The sequence below is a fragment of the Lissotriton vulgaris genome, chromosome 4_1 (genome assembly GCF_964263255.1).
Source record: "Lissotriton vulgaris chromosome 4_1, aLisVul1.2, whole genome shotgun sequence".
Classification (NCBI taxonomy): domain Eukaryota; kingdom Metazoa; phylum Chordata; class Amphibia; order Caudata; family Salamandridae; genus Lissotriton; species Lissotriton vulgaris.
Window position 1 is genome coordinate 1,722,121,447 of NC_141691.1, and position 25,799 is coordinate 1,722,147,245.

A 25,799-nucleotide genomic window follows, 5' to 3' on the forward strand; every position below is an offset into this window, starting at 1 on the left:
CCGAAACCACACGACAGAGCCCGATCCATTGGGGACAGAATCCTTAGCAATCACGCACTACGGCTAAGGTAAGCACGCAGGTTGACACCGAGTGAGTGATGAGAGGATGGACATGTGTGACATCAACACTGTTATTATTTTTTCAAAAATTTAGCGCACTTTTTGTTTGTCTTTAATGTATTCCAGCACCTCTCGCTCCACCTGTATTTGGAATACAATTGTCTGCAATCACGGTTGGAGCCACGACCCAACAGTAGAGGTAGGCTGAGGGAAGCCAGATAGCGAATAAGGTGTTCATCTCTTAGATCATTAGAGTGATGATTGTTTTCCTTTCCTTTGTAGTTACTTTTTGGTCCTGAGGAGAACCCTGGCACTCTCAGGGTTCGAAACGCGTCGACCGACCCGGTCCCGGGTCACCCTTTTGAATTCACATTGAAAGTGTTTCGACAACTGATTGAAAGACTATTTGCTTTCTTTTTCCAACTTCTAGGAACCATTGTAAAAAGTGTAAAAACGACAAAAAAGACTCTGTTTGTTTTGTATATATAGGTTCTGTTTTGACACCGGGACCAGTATGGATGTGGTATAGTATGAATGGATGGCCAAGAATGTGTTGCGTGTGTGTTTGTTTGAATCACTGTACATACCAATTTGTCTTTTTTCATGTTTGTATATAAATGTATATAAAATCCCCCACGCTTTTGTATTCCCATGCACAAAACGAAAAATGACTAAAAACTAAAATAGTCTTCAGAAAAACAATTAAAAGCAAAGTTGCAATTCATAAAGCAAGTGTCCATGCTATTTTTCATGTATGCTTTTTCTATTCAGTTTGTTTTGAAAAATTAGTTTCTCAGCACTGGCAAGTGTGTTGTTTCTTTAGTACATTTTGGCTCAGCCTTGCTGAGTGTAGGAGTCAAGACCCTTTTTGTTGTCTAACTTTGTTTCCAAAATGGCAGCCCCCCAGTTCCTTCTCCAATTTGTTTTATACCCCCCTTTTTTTTTACCTCTTTCCTCTAGAACAGATATGTTCTTCCCCTACTTGACTATGCAACTGTAGCTTATCTAACTATTCAAAATTGTTTTCCTGTATGCTGAGACCTGAGCAACATGGCTGATGCCCGGTGGAGCTGATAGATAGCTATTGAGGAGATTGGTCCTGGTTTTCCCCTTTACCATCACCTACCCAGTCGGACACTAGGCACAGTTCTTCCTTGTCTCCCTGCTATGCCCCCCCCCCCCTACGAACTCACGCAACATTGTTTTTGTTTACTGTACCTTTGCTATGCTCTTGTAACTGATGTTACTTGCAACGCAACAATCCTCTTGTAAAGCGCTCGGATACCTCCGGGTCTAACTGACTCCCACCCAGCCGGACTTCAGACACAGTTACTTCCTCGTCTCCTTGCCGTCTCCTACCCCTCCCCCACCTCTTCCCTCCTTTATTCTTTGCTTTCCTCCCCTATTCCTTTCCTATCTCCCCTGAATCGCTCTCCCCTGCCTGTTTTGTTTATCCTTGTGCCTATGCTCCGCATAATCTCCCTCCCCGTCGCCCTTTTACATTACCCCCTTACCCCTCTTCACGGCAAGAACCAACAGATGTAACTTGTAATTGACGTACCTTCTATAACAGTGTGTAACTTGTAACCTATGTAACCCTACCAGCCTGACTCCCTATAATGGCCCCCATAAGTATGCCCTTGTCCAAAGCACTCCTACTCCCCTTGTTGGGGATGGATCCAGCATTTTTTGCCCTGGATGCTCAGAGACCCTTCTGAGAGACTCCACAGTGACAAGGGAGTCACACATAGTGGAGGAGTGGGATTGATCCCCTTACCACTGAGAACCGTCTCCTACCCTGCCGGAAGTTGGTCACTGTGTTCACGCGGGTTTTCTACCCCCTCCTCTTCCCTCCTTTATTCTTCTAAGTGTGCCCCTGTCCAAAGCACTCCTCTCTCCTTGTTGAGGCGGGATCCAGCATCTATGCCCTGGAGTCTCAGCGACCCCGCTGAAAGAGTCCACCGCAACAAGGGAATCACACATAATGGAAGAGTGGAAAAGATCCCTTTACCACTGGGAGCCGTCTCCCACACAGCCGGACATCAGACACAGTTACTTGCTTGTCTCCTCGCTGTGTCTCCTCCCCCCTACCCAAGCTCTTCCTTCCTTCATTCTTTGCTTGCCTCCCCCTATTCCTTTCCTCTCTCCCCTGAATCTCTCTCCCCCTGCCTGCTTTGTTTATCCTTGTGCCTGTACTACGCTTAATCTCGCTCCCCGTCGCCCTTTTACATTAGCCCCTTAATCTTCTACACACCATGAATCCAAGGGATGAAACTTGTAATTGGTGTACCTTCTGTAACAATGTGTAACTTTCAACCTATGTAACTCTCCTCATGTAAAACGCTCTGATACCTCCGGGTCTAGCCAGCGCTATATACTTTTATATGACCTTTTAATGAACCAAAAAAAAGAAAGAATCATAGGAAGCGTGTTTTTACCAGACGAGTATTAAGGTAGCCATCAATCAGTATACGGTTTTAATGATATCGCTATATAGAAGGAAGTACGAGGAATCAGCAGCCCGTACACAAGTTCCAATCAGTGGTAACAACTCCTAAGAACAGAGAGAAATAAAAAAATATGACCAAAACTATTAGAGAATACTCCTTTTAATGATTAACTAATTGAAATTTTGGAAAATTAGACCCTGTACACCGTAAAGCTAGTCCTGAAGAAGGTGGTTGAGAAATAAATAGCAATACCACAGAAACGCGTCGACGCATATGCAAAGAATCCATCGCTGAAGGGTTGTTTTCAGGACGAAAAATAAGGAAAAATTGTTTGCCGAAACCACCCGACAATATATATATCAGCTTGGGATCAACAGTTTAGCGACAACTTTAGGTCACCATTGGGTTGTTGTTGGCTTTAGGGTCTTGTAATTTGATTTAATGAATTGTTCACACATTTCTTATGATATTATTTTTATAAATGTAATGTTCAGAATATGAAATATTCTTTTTAATGAACTAGTGCTTGTTATGTATGAACTGTTTTAGAGTTATTCCTTTTTAATATTCTGTCTTGTGGTAATTAAATACCAGTTGAAAGTACCTTCAGTTTTTATGAAAAATAAAAAGAAATATATATCAGCGCTACTTTCTGGTTTGGATATAGACTATTGGTACAAAGGGCAAAATTGGGGGATTGGATGGACGATTGAGTCTGTGAAATAGAATCATTGTTGAATGAATAGTAGAATTGGATGATTAATACAGACGTCCAGGGGAACCTTTTGCTTTCCCTAGTTAAGAACATTCACATATTTTCTCTTACCTCACCTAGGACTCCTCAGTAGTGCAAAATCGAGAACTCTAATAATAGGTTCCGATTTCAAGAAAGAGTTGAACACATATGATTCATTATATAGAACAAGTGGCATAGCAGTGCAATAGGGCATATCTAGTGTATAGTATGTTCCCTCTCTTTTGATGTTTTCATTTTATTTAATGTCAAGAATGTCCACTTTGCAGAATGTATATATGTACTGTTTTTATCAGTCACTCATTCTTGTTTTGTCCTGACTAATGTATTTATTTGGGGTGTAATGTAGGGTTGCATGTTATTGTTCCATGTCGTTTTTCTTTCCAAGAGATAAATGTGCAATACTGGCAACTTACCTGCTGTACGAACAAATGACTTCATGAGCATTACATAGCAATGTTATAAAGGGAAAACGTTAAAAATTGTTGTATCAAGATTCTATAAGTTACTGCAGCTCATTAAGTGTATATGTATGTGGAGATAACTTCTGCAGCACTCCACAAATGAAATTGCCTTTGATCTATGGTCTGAAAGGTACCCTGTAGTTGGCAATATATTTATGATTCCAGCCTCTCTGGTCCTAAACTGAATCACCCCCGTCCCCCTAATAAGAGACCCCACATATCACACTGGGACATTTCCTGGAAAAAAAGGTGAGTAGAACAAGGGTTCCCCCAGGGTCAAGGATGCACTCAAAAAACACCATCACCAGCACTGTGGATGCCGGGTGCAGAGTGCTGAGGCGAAAAGTTAAACTATGGGGATAGGGGGCCGTCGGTTTATGTCTGTCCCGGGCCAGCCAAAGGGTTGAGGGAGCAAAGCTCCTAGGGTAAAGCTCAGGGCAAAGGGGGGATTCAAGGTCGCACCCAAGGTGTACCCACAGTCAGTTCTTCTCTGCAGTCTCCTCTGCTGGGCGTCTTCTTTCGACCTTTTTCATAGGTTGCTGGGTTCAGGGCTGCCCCCTAAACACTGTATTTAAGGGGGCGTTTTAGGGGTCTCGAGGTCAGTAGCCAATGAGCTACTGGCCTTAAGGTGACTACCCCTTGGTGTGCTGACCCCACATGGGGGAGTGGGCACAATCCTTTAACCTGATTGTACAGTGCCTGCCATTTGCAAGAGGGAGGGCACTGGAGAGTGGGCTTCACCCCGCCTACCCCACCTGGGGGGTTGGGGTTGACAGAGGTGGGCACACCTTCTGGGCTGCTCTAATTTTTACCACCTGTCCTCCAGCCAAAAAGAGGTGAGATAGGAAGAGGGCCTGCTCCTGACTGGAGAGGCTGGGGGTAGTATTACAAACGCGGCAGAGCCTTTGAAGCTCCTCTTCCACAGATGGCTCTTTCTGACCTGGGGGAGGTGTGAACACCTACGCCCAGGAAAGACTTTGTTTCTGGGCTCAACGAGCAAATGCTCCCACCCCAGGAGTCCAGAAACTTGTCTCATGGTGGCATGCTGGTGTTTGCCAGTCAGGGAACCCACAAGAGACTGGTTGTTTTTCAGGAGGCATCTCAAAGATGCCCTCTGAGTGAATTGTATAATAAATCCCACTCTGATATCAGTGTGGGTATATTATGCTTAGATGTTTGCTCACAAACTTCACAGAATTCAGTAAAGCCATTATGGTGTTGTGGACTTCGTAATGAAACTCCCAGACAATACACCCTTTTATGGCTTTACTGCACTTAGAATGCTAAGACTGGACTTAGACACTGTGGGGCACAGTGCTCATGCAACTGTACCCTCACCAGAGGTACATAGTGCACCCAGCTAGAGGAGTGTCTTACTTATATCATAGGCAGTGGGCTGCAGGCAAGGCACACAGGTATGTGTGCTATGTCAACCCTTCACTTTTCTCTGCACCAAAACACACAGCCTGCAATGGTAGTGTGTGTTAAGGTACACGACCTCCAAGGATGGCTCAATATGTGCTGCAGCCCTTAGAAACCTTCCCTGGTCACAGTTCCCTTGGTACCTTTTACAAGGGACTGACATGTGGCCAGAGAGGTGCCAATTGGTGGTACAAGGTACAGTTTTGAGAAAGAACACAGGCCCTGGGAACACGATTGTCAGGGACCCAGGGCACAGCAAGTCAGAAATCTGGCAGAAAGTGTGTGTATGTGTGTAGGGGGGGGGTTACTGCAACAGAAATTCACTTTCCTACAACCTTTAACTGTATTAAAAGCATTTTTGCTACAGAAAAAAGCAAACTGTAAAATATAATTAATCTGCATTATCAGGAGGGTCAAAAGAATTAACACAGCACTACTAGCAAAAATCATTCACCTGCTAGAATAAACCAACTCAGTGGATTAACGCCTAGCAATATTTCCACCACTTCATTAGTAAGATTATAAGAAGAAAGGGCTACCCGTTCAAGTTCTCTTCTCAAGTGACGTGTTAAAATTCTGGGATTAACATCCTGCCTTTCGCCCTCAAGAGATTATTCTCCTTTAATTGAAGAAGATGTGATGGCGCACAACTAAAATAAAAAGGTCTTGATACCATCTGCCCAGTCTGGTACAATCAATACAACATAAAAAGATTGAAGAAGGATCAATTGAACCTCCCTTGTGGATAAATGGAAAAGAAAGAAAACCATATTGGAATGTAAACGGCACCACTAGAACATTGACTATTCACTAGTTTCTCAGAAACTCTAAAGAGCAAAAGGGCTCTTAGTTAGCCTTAATGTAGTTCAGGTACCCATTGTGACACCACAATGTTAGAACAGATCATCCACTACATTATGAAAAAGGTCCTATTTGCTATTGGTGGATGACATCCTGCCCAATAAATGTGCTGTGAAATTATCCTTTACCACAAGCTGAGCTGCTGACCAATTCCTCTATTGCATAGTGTCATGCTTCTAGTGCTTCTTTGTACAGCTGAACAGAACCTGTTTGTATGGATGAAACAGCACAGATGCACTTGCCTATCAGCATCTGAAACTAAATATTACTAACTTTCAGGACAAGCTTGAGAGCTCACAGCTCCAAAACACTGATGTGAGTCATTGGCTCATCGATGACCAGTGGGTAATGCACTTTAAGTTTCACCCCAATGCCCGGAGAGAGGCATCTGTGAAAATCTGCACTTAATGTGAAGCATGACTGGAAGGAAGAAACACAGTGGTATTCGCTAAGTCCACCCACGTTTGCAGAAAAACTAATGTAGGAAGTGAAATGCTGTCTTTAAGACTAATACAATAATGATCCACTGCCACCCCGGGTAACATTTAAGTGCTATCATGTACAGTCAAGAGTATGGTTTCCGGAACATACAAGACATCATATGGCCTAACAGACAAAAAACTGCCGTGGCCCACTGACATGGAATGTTAAAAGTTGGAAACCATCTCACTTAGGTTCTATAACCTTTCCATGGATGTGCTTGCATGTAGCTTGGAGATAGCCAGAGTTGCACCTCAATGGGTTTACATATAATTAGACAAGATTTCTTCTTTTTGAAAAAGAAACCCAGCTAAATTGCATTGCACTGCACAGTTGGGTCAATTGAACCTTTAGTCAGGAGGCCATCAAGAGCCAATCATCCAAATAAGGAAAGGGAAGTGACGATAGGCCAGAAGCACTGCCATACTCTTTGTAAACATTCTTGGTGCCAAAACCCCCTTAAAGGGCAGGACTTTGAACTGAAAATGCAAATCCCAATGATAACCTCATATCCTGGGATGCTTGGAAATCTGAACATGGAAATAACCAACCAGTCCTGCTCCTGGCATGCCTGAGTAACTTACTGTAAAGTTAGCAGCTTGAAAGTCTAGGATGGGATGGTGACCTCCACCTTTCTTTGGGATAAGGAATTACTGGAAAAAGAAAAGTGGCTCTTCTTTGACTGAGTAACAACTCTGTTAGCAACAAGTATGACACCTCCATCAAGATGTTTGGGTAGGAGAGGGGCGACAGTATGTAGCCAGGATAAGAGAGGGCTTTCTCTGTAAGAGTAGAAAATAACTATTTCAAAATCTGTAGTATTGATGAAGAAAGTCAACTGTCCTTTGACTAGAGAGCTGATAGCAGTGAGCTGGAACCAAAACGATTCACTGATGGTGTGTTGTCATAAAGGTGAAAAAAGATGAAGGGGACTCCATTTTGTCTTTCAAAGTGGAAAAATAGCTCTTTTCGATTAGTCTTAACAATACACTAATTCTGGTGCACAAAATGATGACTGTAGTTCATCAAGTGTCTGTATTGCTGAAGAAAGAGTTCTGCTTGAATCTCTGCTTGAAACTTTGAGAATAATCCATCTTTCCCCCCCAAATATTTGTTGGACATTTAAAAGCATATCAAATAAATGGGTTTGTACATCACTATAAAATTCAATTATACACTTTGACCCCTGTCATTTCCGCACAATGCTAAAACTTAATAAATAGGTCACAGTGTCAACTGTGCGTTAATTCATTCGAATAATCTTCCTGGATGCAAAAAAGCCACCACAGATGAACCAGAATTAAGAATTTCCATTCTGAATAAATCAAGACATTTCAATTTCCAATCTGGAGGGATTAAAAAACAAAAGCTTGCTCATGCCAAAACAAAGCGTGAACAATTACACTCTCCGGTCTTGGGTACACAGAAAAAGAATGTGGGCCCGAAGGTGCAGGTCTGTGTTTCCAAGTAATCATTTGGTACACCATGATAGCAGCACGCTGAGGGCGTAGTTCAAGTATACAGTAAATTATTTTGTAAAGCCTTATTAGAGGGTACAATACATCTGATGTTTGTTTTTCTGCCAAGAGATTATTGAATAGGGATTACCGACTAGACAGTATAAAGGGGAATGGCAAAATCTGCAGCTGAACCAGTATGTAATGAGATTGATTATAGTGATGGTGAGGAGCAGATGGGGTAACTGTCTCAGGAGATAGATCTAAAACACTTGCATTCTGCAAGGCCAGGACATGCAACTATCAACAAACTCATTAAAGGTTCTTGCCTTCAGTGTGAACACTATCATCTACATTCCTTGGAGGAAGACGGGAATATGAAATGCCATCTATGTCAGATCCAAATAGATTGGACAATTTGTGGAAGGGGTCTTGTCTGGAAGAATAAATCTGGGGAAAAACAGACTCTCTAAGATAAGACTCAGTCTTCATTCTAGCCAATTTTAGAAAGCATTCATCAGAGATGGGACTGAACCAGGAAACAACAATGGTATTGTCCTCAGTGCTATCGGACTGGAAGTATGGTGACTACAGGGTGAGGTCCACTAAACGTAGAAAGTTGGTACGAAGCCAGCAGCTAAGGAGGAAGAACAGTATAGAAGCTAGGGCTGAAGCAAACAACTTTGAAATGGAGTTTGCTGAGGATCTGTAGTCACCTTGTCAGATTTCGAAAGTGTGTATGAGGGTGGAGGACTGAAAGTGGCCAATATATCCCTTAGGAAAACTTGAATATGCTCCACAGATGTTCCATTTGGAGGAAGGCCTACTTGGAGAATCTCTTTTAGAGTTAGAATGGGTTCAAAGAAGAGGAGGTTTCACTGGATTTCATGTGCTTTCTGGGCAAGCACTTGGAAGAAGAGTGGTGTTCTCTGTTGTACTTCTTGTGACAGCTCCTAAAGAAAGTGCAAAGTATTCTCTACATCTATAAAGAGATTTTGTTTGTCCCTTGAAGGAAGCAGTCAGGTGGGTCATTCTCTCTGCATATACATGATGAAGAGACATCGTGCATGCCAAAATGCAAATGATTATCAGATCCTTAATAAATGCTCGCTGGATTTAATCCTCCTCATCATAGAGGAATTAGCTAAAACAATAGATGAATTAAAAGCAGAGATTTCCAGTATTCAAGCAGACCTTTCTGAGAGAATGTCAGAAGATGATTTAGGAAGATTTTTGAATGATCTTAATATTAAATTGGAAGAATATGGAAAGGAGTTGCAAGAAACAAAATTGAGGAAATTCAAACGAGATACTATAGACTATAGGCTGAATGAAGCATATACATGGGCGGAAGTATATGCACAAAGACGCTTCACACGACGTCCAACCACCTCATCTGAAGAAAGTCTGGCTACGGATAAGGATGTGGATCCATCAAGGGCATCCATAAAAACAACATCTACATTGGGAAATATACAAAGTCAGGATAACGCAACTACTTCAGGAGCACAGGCATCTTTTTTGTTGGAAACTCCGGAAACAGACCGCCCTCCAGATCTGGAAACCACAAAAAAACAAGGAGAGAAAAAAGAAAAAGAGAAGGAGAAAACAAAAAAGGATTATGGAGTCAGGGGAAACCCTCATAATCAATATTTCTAAGTATTCATTATCAATACAAGAGGAGATGATCCTTAATAAAGGTATTACGTTTGTTCCTACACACACTGGTTCTCAGTTTGAGGATGAGATATCCTTTTATAAATTCATGAGAAATCTAAGATTAAGGAATTTCTTTGATAACATTGTTCAAAAGGAGGATACTCCAGAAAAGAAGGAAGAAATATTTCGACCGAAAAGCACTTTTGAGGCACCCACATCCCACAAAACATTAGACTTATTTGAGTCACTTGTCAGCAAAGATCTAAAAAAAACTGAATTACAAAAAGAACAAACAACCAATTAATTTGAACAGAAAAGAAAAAAGCATACTCTCACAATTGGGTAGAAAAACAGAGTTAACCTTTCAGAAGGCTGACAAAGGTGGAGCTTTAGTGCTGATGGATTCAGACTTTTACAACAGGAAAGTACAAGAACACGTAGACGATACTAACACTTATCTACTGTTGGAACAAGATCCCACATTTGAAATACAGAAGATACTCCAAGCACTAATAGAAAAGGCTGAAGAAGCGGATTGGATCACAGAAAAGATGGCAACATTTTTGATGGTTAAAAATCCAAAAAGACCTAACCTTTATATGTTGCCGAAGGTGCATAAATCATTGGAAGATCCACCATTCCGGCCAATTGTGTCTGGCTGTAATTCTGTGTTTGAACCAGCAGGAAAAATAGTTGACCATTTTTTGCAACCATTTATTCAAAACTGGCATACCTGCATACAGGATACGACAGATTTTTTACTTAAGTTGGCTAAGATCAAATTAAAAAATGGAAAAGAATACATCTTGTGAACCATAGACATAGTATCCTTGTATACTTCGATTGGACATACTGATGGTCTTGAAGCTGAAGAATGGATGTTGTTACAACATCCTGAAATGGAGTTAAACCCAATATTTTTGTTAGAACGGACAAAATTGTGTCTACAAAACAGTTACTTCAAATGGGCTAACAAGTTCTACATGCAACTAAATGGAACATCGATGGGCTTTACTGGAGCCCCGGTATACGCCAATATCTATATGGCAAAGTTTGAACAAGACCATATCTTTGCACATAAGGAATGGACTAACAATCTTGAATTTCTTTGTCGTTTCATAGACGATATTTTTCTAATTTGGTCTGGTTCAGAAATACAATTGGAGAACAACATCCTGGAATTGAACACCAGGAACCCGAGGATTCAAGTGACATTCAATACCAGTAGATCTGAGATTGCATATTTGGATGTGAAAGTAGCAATTGACGGAGACCAAATAGTCACCGTACTTCATCGAAAACCCACGGATAAAAACAGTATGTTACACTTCTCGAGTTTTCATCCTCCAAATCTACTAAGAAATTTACCTTATTCCCAATTTTTAAGATTAAGGAGAATAGTGACTAAACCAGAGAAGTGCATTGAATACATAAATGAATACAAGGAGAACTACAAAAAGAGAGGATATCCAGTAACATTATTGGAAGAAGCACAAACCAAAGCACTTAAGGAGAATCGGGATACATTATTGATGAAGAAACAACAGATTGAAAAAAAAACGGAATGTATTTGTGTCAAAATACTCAACTAATTCTCAAAAAATCAAGAATATCATCAAGAAAAGATGGGAACTTTTGGAACAGGAGACAGATTTTAATCAGATCTTCACTGCTATTTGCCTATACTCGTTCCAAAAACATAAAAGTTACTGAGTAACACAGAAATAAAACAGAAACATTTCAAAGGAATGCGCAGGTGCACCAACTGTGTACACTGTAACAACGCGATTTTAGGCAATGTACTTTCACACCCACAGTCTGGAAAATCAATAAAACTAAAATATGATGGTGACTGTAACACGAATCAGGTCATTTATTCAATCAAGTGCCCCTGTGGGTTACTATATATAGGAAAGACTGAGCGCAAACTTAAAATTCGTATCTCTGAACACAAAAGTAGGATACGTAACAAATCACTAACATCCCTCTTATCCATGCATTGGCAAGAAAAAACAACACTCAATAGCACAGTTGAGATTCCAAATCATAGAGGTTGTACAAAGCAGGGAAGGTACAGATTTGAATAAAAAGTTGCTACAGAGAGAGACATTCTGGATAAAAATGCTTAGGACTCTGACCCCAGGGGGTCTGAATGACCGCATTGAACTTAGCAGTTATCTTTAGACATTATTTCTTTGTGAAGTTTATATTGTATCTTGCTGTGTTTAAATATGTTTCAATTACAAGAAAAAAGTAGAGGTTTATTCATTTATTTCCTACATGTATGTCACTTTTTCACATCTTAGTTTCCTTTCTCCTTCACCGACACTTTTTTGTCTATTTCTAGGAAATTCGAGGTTTTCAATGGGTTTCATTCACCCTCGTTGTTCGCAACAATAAAGCATGGGGATTTTGTTTACAAAAAAACAGGACGTTATCACGTAGGTTGATTAAAAGCTGTCTTCGGCAGGAAAGAAGTAAAATTCAAATGATTGGTAGATGCGACGGGTGTTTAACCTATAGGAGAGACCGGCTGAAAGTTATTCGGTTTTGGGCAAGTAGCAGTATGAGCTTACGGGATTGGCGGATGTAACGGTTTTGTAGCCAATAGGATACGTCGTTGAACTGGTTAAGTTTGAAGCGTCCGATTCAATTCTTGAAAGCCGCAGGATTGTTTGGAGCGAGGAGTGGAGAACGGATAAGAGTGGCGTTTGGATATTGACAGATTCCGACAAGGTGAGAGTTTAGAGTGTTATGGGCGTCCTTGTTTGGACAACTCGTGAGTAGCAGAGTGACGGTTTTTTAATTATTCAACAGGTCTGATGACCATTGCGAGTTGAGTGGACGCCGTACAAGTATTACCACAAGAACGTTCGGAGGTGATACGAGGTATGCAAACACTAACGTCTTGATTGTTTTACGGCAAATCGAGGCTATGAAATAGTGATGGTGTATTTGTTAATACTCGACAGGTCAACATTACTTCGAGTTGAGGAGTGTGATACGGGGTCTGGAGGGAGAATCGCTTAAAGTCCACACGTGGAACAAAGATAATAGGTATGAAGCAACGTGGCTTGATGCTATGGTTGATGCCATGGGACATTAAGATCTAAATCAGAGAACAGTGTTGAGTTTAAGACACTGGTTTGAATTTCTGTTTGTAGAAAACAGCTTTTTTTGAGTTGACTGACTTCAGCCAATTAGGAACCCATTGAGAGAGAGGTTTTCAATCCTCTGGTGTGAGTAAAAACTTGATGTTGTTTTTTTACACAAACATTACACGGGTGATGATGGTGAAGGTTCTGTTTTCGTTTGTTGCATGGTAACGATACTCTACGATTTCTCTTAAATAGTTGAAACGTTATACGATATACTGATGTGCCTGTATATTATGTTTATTTTTCAGTGGTGCCCCTGACGAAGGGACTTTCTTAACGTCCCGAAATGCATTGGGCGAATACCAGCCTAACCAACTTTGTATTGATTGTTTGCTTTTTTTGTTTATACATTGAATTATGAACTGATGTGAAACATTATGAATAATGTGAACTGTCAAATAATGCTGTAATATTGATGTTGACAACAAACAGTGAACGGTATTTGAATAAATTGGATTTGTGAAAAAAACAAACAGTGTTAGATCAACAATTATACATTCAGGTTGTGCGCAACTAAGCCTGTGTCAACGACAGTTGACCAGCCACTTTTTCTAGTTTAAGACAGAGTATTGGGTATACTCTATTAGTTGCAGCACGCAGATCAAAATAACCAGAAGTAACTTGTTTTAAAAAAGAGTAAAATAGGTGTGCTCAGAACACATTCATTAAAATGCAAATGACCAACATCCACTTTTAATAGGCACGATTATACTTAAAGTCTGGGGAGTTAGGAGTCGGTGTGTTTCCAAAACAAACAAATACACCCAAAATCGTTGAACTGAAAAAAACTGAAATAACAGTTTAGCTCAGGATCCCAAATCGTTGGAGGCATAGAAAGTAAGGAACAGACATCATTGGCACCTTATTTGGTAAGCTAATGTCACAGGTGGAGGACACATGGTGACTTATGAGACACCCAATCACTGCCACATGGTGCCAGTGTTGGTCAGCAGAACCACTTTTCCATAACACAGAATTTACACACAAAAAAGGCAATATTTCTGATAGTTGGGCAATGTCTATCTTTCACACTTACTGTATATATTCTATAACAAACATGAAATTATATATATATATATATATATATATATATATATATATATATATATATATATATATATATATATCAACACGCTTCACCCGCGTCCTCCTTCTACCAGTTTCGGAAAGAACGACACAGGAGCCGTGGCCTCAATCAATGGTGCAGTTTATTGCTGATACAACGTCCGACGCGTTTCGGAGTAAGCCTACTCCTTCATCACGGGCAAAAGGCAATATATATATATATATAAAATCCCAGTAGAAAGCGAAAGCCGAAACGCAAAGGTCATTCTCTTTGTATGAAACCCTGCATTTGTATACTTTTCATTATAAACATAGTTTACATATATTTACCTTATTCATGCACAACAATAACAAATAGAGCTAGTATAGTTCATTTTCATTTCAGTTTTTTATTTCATCATTCTTCTGTATATCATTTGTACTTCTTATAAATTCATAAGTTTTTATTTATTCATTTTTCATTTCTTAAAAATATTTTCATCATTTTACATCAAGATATATTGCCTATGACGGACCTATCAACTTATAACATTTATGTACAACAAACGGGTTCCTTGACTCGTTTGTATCAAGGTGTTTGCTATGGAGGATAGTTAGTTTTGGCTAAACAAGAAAAACCCTTCCAGGTGATTAATGCTTACACTTCCTAGACGTTTTGGAAACGAGGGTGACCATCTGAGTATGGGTTTTAATAATTACATGGACTATGGACTTACATATTGTATGAGTCATTTATGTCAAGACTAGAATTGTTATAATCCCCATTTCCGCCTTTTTTCAATGGTTTAAAAACCCAATGAGTTCAGGGAGTTATAGGCTACGACTATACATATAGGTGCACGTAGATTAATATGTGCGAGTCCTCTATGTTATATAAAAGCACGATGTAAATAATATTGACTACAATACCATTCCACAAGGCTATATATCTCTTCCAAATTTGCAGAGTGGAGTTGTGATATCGATGGGAATTAAAACCCATGAGAAAAAAAGGAGCTTTCGGCTTGCGACTAAAGTAGTGTTACCCTCGAGTTTGTGCCTGAAGAATCAGGTGAGGTTGTCACTACTTGGTATAGCAAATACCTCCATCTACATAAAAATGTTTTCTATTCAAATACTTATGGTCGGTTGTGTCCTATGTATCATCCCTTACAGGAACAACAACAGTGACACATCTCCATACTAGTCCTCATTAGGACTAGACGTTTTCCATCTACAAGGAAATAACATAAGGACCTTAATTAAATAAGGATACCCCTGTGTGGCAAGGAACAATAACATATGAGGTTTGTTTTCTTAGGGTCACAAATAACATTGAAGTCATTGAAAAAATAGAGCCTTTTTGTCTTATTGTCCGTATATTCCCTAGGAATAATTTCCTTGTTGTATGCGGAGACTATCTGACAGGAAGACAAATATCACTTGAACTCTAAAGACGCACATAAGGCCTACACCTTGTGAAAGAATAGTAAGTTGGGATGTCTTTTAAGCTCTTGGACTAAGGCATGCCATTTGAGTGGCTAATCTTGGGTGGTTTACTACTCATATAGCACAATATATCCTCTTTTGTCTTAAATAGTAGGATATCACTGATAAGGATAATTTTTGATACCTTTGGGATACTCGCAGTGTTCCTTACTTTCTTCCCTGAGCACAGTTTGGACTAAAATTTCTTGGTGTTGGTTTAAGCTTTAACACTGCTACTCTAACTTATATTGAATCACCATATATATCTTTCTTTCTCTTAAGTTTTATTTAATTTGGAGACATTGTTATAGCTGTGTGGCCATTAGTGAACTCAAACCTTAAAAAATGTACACATTTTTTTTTAAAACACGTACAACAATTTTTATGTCTTTCTTGATTTCAGATTCCCTGGCTTTTGTTGTGTTAAGAAATGTTTGTATCTGCATAGGTCCTGAGGAAGGTGGTACAGAACCCACCGAAACACGCGTCGACCTTGCGTGGAGTCCATCTCTTACATCTCATGGTCATTAATCCAGGCAGCAGAAATTCACACTCTGCCTGCTTCATGTCAAGATTTGTTCAGATACTGCATTTTTTATGTACGGAATGTGTGGATGGGAATAGAGTTTGAATGATTGGGAGTGCATGATTAGTATTGTATATATTTTTTGTGGTTGTATGATCCAGGGTTTGTTTTTTCCTTCAAAATGGTCTGTTGTAATATGTATTTTCACAAAATAATATATACCAAAAAAAATGATAAAAATATTTTTAAGAAATGAAAAATGAATAAATAAAAAATTATGAATTTATAAGAAGTACAAATGATATACAGAGGAATGATTAAATAAAATACTGAAATGAAAATGAACTATACTAGCTCTATTTGTTATTGTTGTGCATGAATAAGGTAAATCTATGTAAACTATGTTTATAATGAAAAGTATATAGGTCTTGAGGGAACTTCTTTAGTATTTTGTGCTTTTCTCTCTCCTCTCTTCCCTGACCTCAAAGTAATATTAGAGGGGTCACCTCTTATAGGTACCTGAACCCCTGCATTTTGCGGTTTCTGGCTTCGTAACAATGAGGCTGTAATAACTAAGCCCTTCGTTGCCAGGACCTGTTTGTGCCGTCCTTCTGTATTGCCCTGGGATTGTGTGAAAGTTTTGAGTAAATGTCAGTGTGTGTACATGTACATGTACACACACACACACACGTACACACACGTACACACACATACACACACACGTACACGCACACGTACACACCCACGTACACACATACACATACACACACACACACGTACACGCACACACACGTACACGTACACACACACGTACACACACACACGTACACACACACACACACGTACACACACACACACACACGTACACACAAAATATGGCAAGTGAATGCACAATTTATCAATTTTCAGTAGCCCACCATTGGAAACACTTATCGACTTAATATTATACTGTACCTGGTCACAGAGGCACTGCAAGATGGAAGCCACATATTCAGCACACTGCAAGTGAATAACATTGTCTCCAGCAGTTCGCATGAGAGTCAGGAGATCTAAGAAAACTTCAGTGTATCTTTCATCTCCTTTACAAGTTCCATTTATAAGGTATAACATCACTACTTTACATGCTCTGTGGGAAGCGAGAGCATCAAGCAGGCCAAGTAGGCGAGCAGTTTGCCCAGTGTACTGTTTTGCTTTCACTTCTGTACCACTGAAAATGTAAGACAAGAGAGTTATTTTAATACAAAGTGCAACAGAAACAACATAATGCATGGAGACAAATATTTTTCTGCTAAAGCCATCCTACAGACTGTTTCTGAAATGTCATTTCCAAACCTCCCAAAGAGATACTTTTCATTTTACCTGGCTACAAGCACAATTTTTTAAATATTAAGTAGGAGTTGGTCGCAGGAAAGGCTGAGACTTGTATTAGAACACCATTTTGTACAACTGAGAGTGCTATTTGATAGGTGTAAACAGTACCTTTGCATCTGCCCATTTTGCCCAGCCTCTATGGGCACAACGCATTTATTTTTCTAAAGGATTTTAAATAGCGCAAACCGCGCCACAAGTCCAACTAAGCACTTCACAAGAAACATATAGCAAGCACATTAACAATAGGCACAGACTGTTGTCAAGTACACTAATATCAGTATCTAGGTTGGTAGGTGCAATCTGAACACAAGCAGTGTGCCCATTCCTTAGCGACATCTTGACAAGCACATTTCAAAAGATTAATACAGTGAAATGTAAAAAAAATACCTCTGTAAATCTTCTACAATCAGATCCAGTACCGTCCTCATGATGAGAAGAGCTGTGGGGGATGCAAGATCGCACAGCTGGATGCATATACGCCTCACCATGTGCTGGAGAGGCTGGCAGGAAGACCCCGAGAAAGAGCGCACTATGTCCTGCAGCAGTTTGGCTTGCACATGAAGATGCACGCTCCACAGCTTTCTGGTGTTCAGGGCCACAGCTATATCTGTAGGTTCAATAGCCTGGTGAAAAAAGGAAATAAGGTATACTACATTAGAATATTTATATGGCTTGTACATACCAAAAAGCAAATAAATGGAAAAAATATGGGCACGAAAACAGTTGTTTCTACTATAGCAACAATTTATGGTACATTTAACTACAGAACTGGTCTAACATCGTTAGTGCCATGATTAGTCTGCACACAGACATCTTGCATTCCTTACTGCCACTTTCAAGGTGTTTGTCTTTCATATCTATGGTGACTTGTACTTCACGGTGGAGGAGAGAAACCATAGAGAAGAACTTCATGAACACATGCTGAACAATAAAAACTAAACAAAGAATTATTTTTTCCTCTCAGTTCGTTACCACTCAGATCCAGCTGCATATATTTAAAATGGTTCAGAGAATTTCACGAGCAAGACATGGGCTTCACTAGAACAGGTCATGACAGCTGATGAAAGAGAATGTTTACACGGGCTGGTGGTAACACCCAGATGCAGACGGTCATTAGAGGCATTTAAGCAGACCTTTGCCAAATTCTGCATCTCCCAGCCGCCTCCTGTGTCATTTGGTATTACACAACGGATTTTTTACCATGTACCAAAAGAACTACCAAGAATTTGCTTATTTTGGCATTACAATGGTTTTTTTAAAAAAAAAAACATTTCTCATCTAGGTCTGAGGATTTCAGTTGTTTCATGGGCCTAAGCAAGCTCATTGGGCTAAGTTTTCTGACAAAGTAAATTTGTTCAGTGACAACCATTATACTCCACAAACTAAATCATGTTTTCATAGATACTCCATTTTCTAAAAAGCACTATGTATATGTTCTGTCGAAGAATTTATTAGGGGTGGATAAATTGAGCCTTACTACTGATGTTCATCTTTTTACAGGTAAAAGATATTTTAGTCACTGGAGATTCTGCAGAATTTATTTTCTAAATATATATGAGACAGGATTATCATGACAGCACACTCACATTTTTTAGCCCCAAAGATAATAAAAGTAAAGACCTTTAAACCAGTCATAAGGCCTGACATGCTGATTTGTTTATGTCAGCCTAAATCGGTGGGCAAGATCAAAATTATAATGTAGCCGTAGTTATTTTTAACTTTTGATCTGGACTGGTAAATTTGCCCTGTAAAGAAATATCTAGAAAAGAGATATCTAACATATAGGAACTCCCAATATTATATGGTTGAGTCAACTTGAGTAGCATTGCCCTACTCCAGTGTGAGAGGTTGCCTATGATTAAGTAGGCCATGATAAATTATAGGTGAGGCGACCTCTCAAATATCTTTTCAGAATCCTTTAGGCTACTACTTTCACATACTGGTCAAGATTGACTTGTTTCCTATAGCAATCAAGTACCTTAGGTTAAATCATTTGTTTAATAATTGTTCAGTGTTCAAGGGCCCATATGGCTCACTTTTGGTCACGGATGACTTCTTCGAACCCTTTTTCCGAAACTGCCTCACATGAAGTCTTGGCTCCCCTCCATGTTGTCAATGCGGAAGGGTCTTTTATTGGAACAAAATTGTGAGCAAATGGGTACAGGGTATTAAATAATTATGTATAATGTATGGGGCCTTAATGGCTTCACCAATTGATAGAGGGTGCGATACGTTTTTAAAAGATATGATGTGGGCATAGCCTACTTGCAGGAAAAGCGACCTCTGTGATGCAGAGGATGCTAAAATCTGAAACAAATGGAGCGGTCAGTTACATTCTCTGCATAGGCTGGGTGGAAGTGTCTAAATGTGGGTGACCATGGGCGACCTTTTCTTCCTTAGTTACTTAGGAGGCAGATTTGGAGAGCAGATATATCCTCCTCTACGGTACTGTTGATGGGAAGGAAATATGCTTCATCAGCACATGTTCCTAATACTGATGATAAAATGTATTTTCCCAGAATACAGGAACTGTTGACCCTATATGTAGATGTTCCCATAATATGAGCAGGTAATTTCAACTTAGTACTAGATGGCAGTCTTGGCTAATGAGTTGCCCCCTCTAACCCTTCTGTGGAATAGAAGGGCACCAAGAATTGCTATGAAAACTGACCAGATCTGTATACAACAGGGGGATAGCACGGTCCCAGATATCCGTACCTATTATTGGGCTTGGCAGATCCTCCATACAAACAAATGGATATTTTCCCGAGGGTTGAGCAAGTAATTATAATGGAAAAATCAACTATCCTGAAACCTATATACATACATTATTTATATGGCCACTTCAAGTTCTTGCCAGCAACCCAAACAACTATAATTGATTGGGGGAAAAGCTACAAGATACATAGGGTAAAACTCTATGAAGGGAAATCACTAATGGAAGTATATAAACTGAAAGGGTTCAAAGCTTGGGACCGCATTGGAATCAGACAAGTGCTGGATCTGTTGGAGGGACGTGAAATGAAACTGCTCTCAGTCCTGCAGGTTAAATATGATGGCACAAACCTGCATTTAAACTAAATACATACAGCTGAAACACGCATTACAGGCAGAGAGAGTGACATGGAGTGAGATTCCATGAGTGCTCCTCACTGGAGAGTAGATTGGTAATGGAAGAAACTGGGTGTGTGTGTAGGGGGGTGAGAGGGTATCCCTGATCTATAGGAGCTTTAGCAACAAACCAGACAATGATGGGGAAATGATTTCGACAGCACAGAAGATATAGATTTTTGAGGCAGCTCTGATGCACCCAAGGGAAGTGGCAATAAAAAGACAAGTCTCTTACTTGCACACTGTGGTTCTCCAGCATTGATACCTTTCATAGATTCACATACTTGAATCTTCCCCGCCGCAACAGTAACAGTAATATAAGTAGTGCTAATGCATTAGCATTAAGATTCACATTGAAAACAATAGACATCTGTGAGAAAGTGCCATCTTTCTTGCATTGGTATGCCCCCACTTTTTTCTGAACTGCTGATGTGCTATGACTGAGTGTGCCCTGGGCTCCTGCCAACCAGGTACCCAGGGCCTGTGTTCCTTCCCTAAAACTGTCTTGAAACTAAAACCCAATTGGCATCTCTGGCCACTTATCAGCCCCTAGTAAATTGTACCCTAGGTACCCAGGGCATGGTGACCAGAGAAGACCCCTAAGGGCTGCAGCACGTATTGTGCCACCCTTAGGGGCCCTTTACCCTGACACCCACACACTGCCTTTGTCTAAGTGCAGAACTAAACAGAGTCAACATGGCCCACATCCCTGTGTGCCATGCCCACAAACCCACTGCCCTGGCATACCTCAGTCACCCCTCTAGCTAGGTGCCCTATGCCAGCGGTGTAGGCGCAGGTGCATGAGCCCTTGCCCCTACAGTACCCAGGGCCATTCCTTGGCACTGTAAGTGCAGTCCTGCCATTAAGAGCATATGGTGCTGGAGGTCGTCATTACGAACTCCACAGCACCATAATGGCTTCACGGAAGACTGAGAAGTTTGGTATCAAACTTCTCAGCACATTAAACTCGCACTGATGCCAGTGCAAGATTAAATGGAAAATGCACCAGAGGGCATCTTAGAGGTGCCCCCTGAAACCTAATCCTGCATTTCACGTCTGGACTGAGAGGCTGCCTAACAGCAGACATGTTGCTAGACCCCTGGGTGGAAAGCCCTTGCTCTCCTGGGCCTGCAACAATGCACATCCTGGGCGAGGTACTAGGTCTCCTCCCCCAGGATAGGCAGGGGGTGTTTCAAAGGCCTGCCGCCTCTGTGAGCTTCTCCAGACCATTTGCTGTACCCAGCAACTGACCCCCCACCAGTCCTGACCCCCACTCTGGCGGGAAGACTGGCGGGAAAACCTACGTCAGGAAGGGGAGTGTGCCAGCGTGTGCCAGCCACACCCCTCAGGTGGGGGAGGCGAGGTGAAGCACGACCCCGGGCTTTGGCCATCTTGAAGATGGGGAGCCCTTCCCAATCACAGCTAGGCTCCTGCCCCCCTCCCACAGGAGAGGAGCAGGCTAGGGGGTGTACCCACCCCAGGACAGGGACTTATTGGTCCCTGCCCTAGCCCTACCTATAACGCCCCTAAATGCATTATTTAGGGGCTCCCTGAACCTTCCTTCTTCGGATCCCTATAAGAAAAGAAGAAATAAGAAAGAAGATCAAGAAGAAGAAGACCCGCCCTGCAGCTGCTAACAGGACGACACCAACGGACTTGGCCCCAGCCCTACCGGCCTGTCAATCCTGGGATCTGCTCAACAACCATACACCTGGTGCCAGCTAGGAAGCTCCAGACCAACCCACTCTGCACCCGCCAAGTCCGGCCCGTGCCCGAGTGATCCAAGACCACGAGGACATCCCCCCCGGCGACTGGGACCCGGAGTCCAGTGCCCAAAGACCCTCCTGGACGAACCAAGACGACGCCTGCGGCCTTAGAACGAAGGGCCTTCCCCCGAACCGCAACAAGCCGAGGGTAAGAATTCCAGACGCCCAAAGACACCCCTGCACCCGGCAACTCCCTGTGCCTTCCTTTGGGGTACCTACCTCTGCTCCAAGATCCCAACTTACCTCTCGAAGTGGTGGTTGCACCTGAAGAATCATAGTCCCTGAGCCTGAAGCCTTTGTTTCCTTTTTACCTTTTCAACTGAATAACATTGAGCGCCCGAAGGCTCAAAAGCACCCTGCACCCAGCCGCCCGAGTGCCTCTGGCCATGCACCCTGTGTCCTAACCTACTTCCCCATTTGCCATGAGCAAGTGACCAGGAGCCCAGCTCCCACAGCTTCGTGGCCTGCTAGCCAGCAGCCATCAACCAAAGGACCCCTGCCTCTCATTGGATACCCTTGGGCCTAACTACCTCAGCACCCGGCTGTGCCTGAGCCGCTGAGGGTGTACCAACTGTACCTACCTGACCCTGGGGGACCCATGAGTCTATGCCTAGACTCTAACCTTACCAGTCGAGTACTCACCTGGAAACCGATAACTAACTTTCCTGCCATAGGATACCATTGACTGGTTTGACTCGAAAAATCTTTTAAGTGTGAAGTTTTGAAACTCTGAAATATTCCTATGAAATCATCCGAGTAACGAATTTTGAAATACTCACCTGGAATCAGGAGAGGAGCCAGTACTGTACCTTTCAGCCCAGTACTGACCTGCAAAAGTAATTTTAACCGTACTTACCCATAACTGAATTTTCTCCCGTAGGAAACCATTTACTGCTTTTCTCAGAAAATTCTTCTAAGTATCTACTTTTAAAAATGACAAATGTTCCTTAAAAATCGTACCAACTACTGAAACGTAATTGCTTACCTGTCTTGGGTAGAGTTCCTAATGCTGGACCTAGGAGCCCAGTACTGGATTACAAAAGTAACGAGAACCTACTTTACCTGTGACTTGAAATTCCTGCCATAGGATAACATTGCTAGTTTTGCATTGAAAAGTTTCTAAGTGTCAACTTTTAAAATACCTTTTTATTCCTTAAAAATCATTGCAATAACCAAAACATTTTTACTAAACTGTTTTCAGCTTAGACCCCAAGACTGAATCTAGGATCCAGTCCTGGGATTACAAAAGTAATCTATAAAGTAATCAACTGCATTTAGGTAGAAAAACCCATTGAGCTCAATGTTAAATTGTGTTTCCTACTGCAACCCCTATACCTATTGTGTTTACAAAGATTATTGCCTGTCTGCAAAGTATTCATCTGAGATCACTCATATTGAGAAAAGTATATTTTGATACCTGTTGGTTCTAAAAATAAAACAACTATATATTTTGATATAAAAACAATTGGCCTGGAGTTCAGTCTGAGTGTGTGAAACCTTTTGCTGACTGAGTGTGTACAGCAAATGCTTTACACTGTCCTCTGGTACTGCCTTACTGCTCGACCAAGCTACCACTTTAGAGAGTAAGGTCACACCTGGCTTTAACCTCTGTTATACCTCTGGGGATTGTGGACTCTATACACACTGTACCAGCATCATGAAGTTACTGCACCCAGGAAGGCTAACAAAGGCGAGGTACTGAAGGGGGCAAGAATGTATGGGCCGGAAACTGAGTAAGGCCCACACATGTAGTATTGTGTGGTAGGAGAGAGGCAGAGATTGCAGACCTTATGGTGGGCGGTCAACAGGAATCTGGAGTGGCACGGGGTGGGAGGTTACCGAAAGGGTGTCTTTTACTTCACTGTGCGTGCATTCTTGACAGGCTTCGAGGCAAGGGGTGTGGTTCCCAGGGCTGGGACCAGGGCCTTGACAGTGAGGCATCGAATGGAGACCGGTGTCCAGTGAACACCACCTGGAGCATAAAGCAACGTTGAAGATCTATCACTGAGTTGAGTTTTTTTCTGTTTCTATTGGATGGCAAAACTACCGATTGGGCCCGATGGCACGCTGTAAGTCGTCGAACACGGGAGCCCTGTAGGTACATGTCCAAATCCAATAGCGGAAAAAACAATCCAACATGTTGTCGATGCACATGCGCATTGCCAGCTAAGTGAGGAGCCACTATTATTCATGACTCAAAAGACTTCTTGCAAACGTCCAAGCCCAATCCTAGATGGCAGGAGCCTGCAGAGCATGCTTATCCATAGCAATACATGCTACAAACAGATTGTTATCGAAGGGACGTAACTTTTTCTTCTGAAGGATAGTTCCATCTGCAGAATCCACACTTTTTAAATAGATTCCCCAAGCAGGCCCCAACCAGGACATGGTTTGGATGGCTAGTTAAACTAAGAAATCTGGAGACAAAAAAGAGCATGCAAAGTGACTGTGACCATATCTCCACACATCCAAGCAGTAATAAGAACCCCTCTTGCAAAGCTCAGGTAGAAGATTTCACTCTGGTGGAGTGAGCCCGGATACCTTCTGAGGGTTCTTTGCGAGTCAGAGCATAGTATATCTTGATGCATCAGATAATCCTTTTCTTGATGACTCTGCCCTTCACCTTGCCAGTGTAGCCTATGAAAAGTGCACCTGTTTCAACGCATTTTTTACAACGCACTACTTTTACAACGCATCCATTACAACGCGGATACTGTTACAACTCATGTTTTTAAAACGCATTTTTTTACAACGCAGGTACCCTTACAACGCATACCATTACAACGTAAGTATTGGTAAGTATATGGTTATATTTTAAATGTTATATGTTTTGGGTTAAGGGGTATTTTTAGGGGTTAGGGTCAGTTTTGGGTTTTAGGGTTAAGGGGTATTTTTAGGGTTCAGGGTCAGTTTTGGGTTTTAGGGTAAAGGGGTATTTTTAGGGTTCAGGGTCAGTTTTGGGTTTTAGGGTAAAGGGGTATTTTTAGGGTTCAGGGTCAGTTTTTGGGTTTTAGGGTAAAGGGGTATTTTTAGGGTTCAGGGTCAGTTTTGGGTTTTAGGGTAAAGGGGTATTTTTAGGGTTCAGGGTCAGTTTTGGGTTTTAGGGTAAAGGGGTATTTTTAGGGTTCAGGGTCAGTTTTGGGTTTTAGGGTAAAGGGGTATTTTTAGGGTTCAGGGTCAGTTTTGGGTTTTAGGGTAAAGGGGTATTTTTAGGGTTCAGGGTCAGTTTTGGGTTTTAGGGTAAAGGGGTATTTTTAGGGTTCATGGTCAGTTTTTGGGTTTTAGGGTAAAGGGGTATTTTTAGGGTTCAGGGTCAGTTTTGGGTTTTAGGGTAAAGGGGTATTTTTAGGGTTCAGGGTCAGTTTTGGGTTTTGGGGTAAAGGGGTATTTTTAGGGTTCAGGGTCAGTTTTGGGTTTTAGGGTAAAGGGGTATTTTTAGGGTTCAGGGTCAGTTTTGGGTTTTAGGGTAAAGGGGTATTTTTAGGGTTCAGGGTCAGTTTTGGGTTTTGGGGTAAAGGGTAAAAATAAATTAAATTTAATTATAATTTAAATTATTTATTAGCAAATAAATTAAATTAAATTACTTTGCATTATTTTTGGGGTTGTGGGTCAGTTTTGAGTTTTTGGGGTACAGGGGTACAGGGTAAAAATAAAGTAACATTTATTTACATTAAAATTAATTTACGGAAATTAAATTATTTAAAATTACATTAAATTATACTTTTAAA

At 41.2% G+C, this 25,799-nt stretch overlaps 1 protein-coding gene across 2 annotated transcripts in view; it reads right to left on the reverse strand.

Moving 5' to 3' along the window:
* VIRMA (vir like m6A methyltransferase associated) overlaps positions 1-25,799 on the reverse strand; it is an 811,754-nt gene that overhangs the window by 450,481 nt on the left and 335,474 nt on the right. For both annotated transcript variants that reach the window (XM_086966010.1, XM_086966009.1), the window contains exons 15-16: positions 17,582-17,817; positions 16,778-17,030 (exon numbers count right to left, since the gene is read on the reverse strand). In XM_086966010.1, coding sequence (XP_086822136.1) covers positions 16,778-17,030; positions 17,582-17,817 — 489 coding nt within the window. The remainder of the gene's footprint in view (positions 1-16,777; positions 17,031-17,581; positions 17,818-25,799) is intronic.